Source organism: Phalaenopsis equestris, unplaced genomic scaffold, assembly GCF_001263595.1.
Source record: "Phalaenopsis equestris unplaced genomic scaffold, ASM126359v1 Scaffold218800, whole genome shotgun sequence".
NCBI classification, from domain to species: Eukaryota; Viridiplantae; Streptophyta; class Magnoliopsida; order Asparagales; family Orchidaceae; genus Phalaenopsis; species Phalaenopsis equestris.
In genome coordinates, this window is record NW_018237214.1 from 17,831 (window position 1) to 20,851 (window position 3,021).

The 3,021-nt window shown below is 43.0% G+C and overlaps 1 protein-coding gene across 1 annotated transcript in view; it reads right to left on the reverse strand.

Annotated features, from left to right (window-relative positions):
• Window positions 1–2,637, reverse strand: part of LOC110037338 (putative uncharacterized protein DDB_G0271982) — a 3,136-nt gene extending 499 nt beyond the window's left edge. The window contains 1 exon segment of the mRNA XM_020741966.1: window positions 2,500–2,637. Coding sequence (XP_020597625.1) covers window positions 2,500–2,637 — 138 coding nt within the window.
• Between the last annotated feature and the right edge of the window lie 384 nt (window positions 2,638–3,021).

A 3,021-nucleotide genomic window follows, 5' to 3' on the forward strand; every position in this document is an offset into this window, starting at 1 on the left:
TTTTTATCTCCTCTATTTTATGTCTCTCTTCTCTCACTTCTTGCTCTATCTTCTTATTATATCCATCTCTCCCACTTCCTCTTCCTCCCTCCTCTCTCAATCTATGAATCTTCATTCATTCTTTCTCTCTCCTTCTGTCCCACCCTCCCTCCATCCCTCACGCGCACTTTCTCTTGTCCCTCCCTTAGTTTCAGTTTCTTGCTCTTTCTTGCTCTCCCCCTTTCTCACTCACTTTACTCTCACTATCTCCCAGGCTCGCTCTCTCACTCGATCTCTCTCCCTTCTATTTTCTTCCTCTTTCACACTTGTTATATGTCTTTTATCCTTCTTTTGTTTCTATTTCCCTTTCTCTTCCACCCGTTTCTGCTCTTCCTCCCTCTACCTCTCTTCCCTCCTTCCCACCCTACCTCCCTCCCTGCCTCTAACTCTCTTGTTCTTTACCCCCTCTCTCCCCTCACTTTTGATCACTCTTTCTTGCATGCTCTTCATCTCTATCTTATTCTTTATTTAACTATCTCTCTCTCTCTTCTCTTTCTCTCTCGTGCTTCTTCTCTATTTGCCTCTCACCCTCCTTTACTATTCATCCCCTCTTTCTTTCTCTTACTCTACTTCCATCTCTCTCCTTCCTTCTCCCTCTCTCTATCTCTTTTCATCATTTCTCTCTCCCGCTCTCTCTCCTCTCTCATTCTCTCCCTAATGCCTTTTATTATGTCACTTCCCTCTCTTACTCTCTCTCACTCCTTTCTCTCTTCCCTCTCTCTTACTCTTGTTTCCATTTTTTTCTCTTTCTCTCTCCATTGCCCATCCTCCCTCTCTCTCCCTATCTCTCGCTTACTCTATTTTCTATCTATTCCCTTTCTTGCCCTCTGCTTCTTTCGCAGTCTATCTTCCCATCTCTATTGCTTTGCTCACTCACTCACTCTCTCTTTATCTTTCTCCCTCTCATGTACATTTACGCTCTCTCTCGTCTTGCTCTCCCCAGCTCTCTGTCACTCTCCCTCCACCCTCTCTTACTCTTTCTATTCTCTCCCTCTTTCTCTCCCTCTCCATCTATTTTTGCAATCTCTCTCACCCTCCCTCCCTCTCCCCCGCTTTATTTCTCTCTACGTCTCTCCCCTTTCATTTCTCTCTCTCTTATTTCTCTCTCACTTCCACTATCTCTCCCACTCTTTTTCCCATACTCTCTCCCTCTCCCCTTTTTCTCTATCACGCTCCCTCTTTTGTCCCTCACTCCTCACTCAATTATATTACTCTCATTTTTATCTCATTCTCTCTTACACTGTCTTGCTCTTAATCCCTTTCTCTGTGTCTCTCTCTCCTCTGTCACTCTTAAGCTCTATTTTTTGTCACTCTCTCTCCTCTCCCTCCCACTATACCTTTCTTACCCTCTCTCACTCTCATGCACTTTCTCTCTCAATATCTTTTTCTTCTCTCTCCATATCTCTCTATTTATTTCTCAATCGAATGAGTTCTCTTTTTTTCTTTACTCTCTCTATTCTCTCACTCCTTCCTCTTTCTCCCTCTCTTCCTCTCACTCTTCCTCAATCTCACACTCTCTCTCCATCCCTCCCCTTTCTCTAATTTTTTTCTCCCTTTCTCTCACTCTCTTCTTTTTTCTCACTCTTACTTCTACTATATATCTTCCTCACTTCTTTTTATCTCTTCCGTACTCTTTTCTCTTTCACTCTTTTTTGTCTTAATCTCCTTTTCTCACTCTTCTCTATCCCACTCCTCACTCTCTATCTCCATCCCTCCCTCTCTCCCTTTCTCTCACATTAACTCTCTCCACTCTCTCAATCTTCTCTTGCTTCTCTCTCTTCTCTCACTCCCTTTATTTCTCTAAGCTCTTGCTCTCACTCTTCATGCTTTCTCCCCCCTCTTTTTAGTCTATTTTGCTCTTCTCACACTTTCTCTTTCGGCAACTTTTCTCTCACTCTCATTATTTTTATCAATCTCTTTCTCTCAATCTTCTCTTTCTCTATCCTTCTTTTTCTCTCTCTCATCCTCTCTCCCCCTCTGTGTCCCTCCCTTAATTTCTACCACTCTACACCCTCTTATTTTTACTCCCCCTCTCACTTTACCTCTCTTGCATTCTCCATCATTTGCAATCTCTCTCTCTCCCACTCTCTCCATTCCTCTCTTGCACTCCATCTTTTGCACTATCTCTCTCTCTCTTTCACTCCATCCCTCTTCCTCTCCCACTTTGTCTTCATTTCTCTCTCTATCTCTTTTCTTTCTACCCCTCGCTGGCTCTATTCCTCATTATTACTCTCTATCTCTCCCCTTTTCTTTTCTCTCTCTATCTCTCTTTTAGACTTTATCACTCAGTCTCTCTCCTCTTCTCCCTCTCACTCTCTTTCTCTCTCTCCTACTATCCTTTCATTCTTTCTTTCTAACTTTGTCACTTTAGTCTTTTTTCTCCCTCTCCCTCCCTTTTTTCCTCATTCTATCTTTATTTCTCTCTCTCTCCCTCTCATCGTCCCCCTTTTCCTCCTTCCTTCTCTCTAACTCTTTATCCCTTCCTCTTTCCCTATCACTCTTATCTATATTCTCTTTTGCTCTATCTGTCTCTCTTACTCTCTCTTTCTCTCTCTTTGTCAGTCTTTCTACCTCTTTCCTTCCCTCTTCGTCTATCATACTCTCCCTTATGTTCTCTATCTTCTCCCCATCTTTCTTGGGTGTCTTTCTATGTAACTTGTGTACTCACCCTCTTCTTCTCTCTTTCTCTTTCTCTCTCTTATTCCTTGAATCTATTTGTTCGCTCCCCTTTACTCTCTTTCACAGTGTCTCTCTCTCGCCCCTATCCCTCTCTAACACTCTCTTTCTCTCTCCATCTCTCTCTTATTATCCCTCTCACTCTATCCTCTTTCTCTCTCACTCTTACTTTCTATATCTCCCCCCATTCCAACCCTCAAAAACTCCCACCCCATGTCCTTCTTTCTCTCTCTCTATCTCCCTTCTCTCTATTTCCCTCCTCTCACTTTCTTCTCTCACACCTTTACTTGTCTCTCCCCCACCATT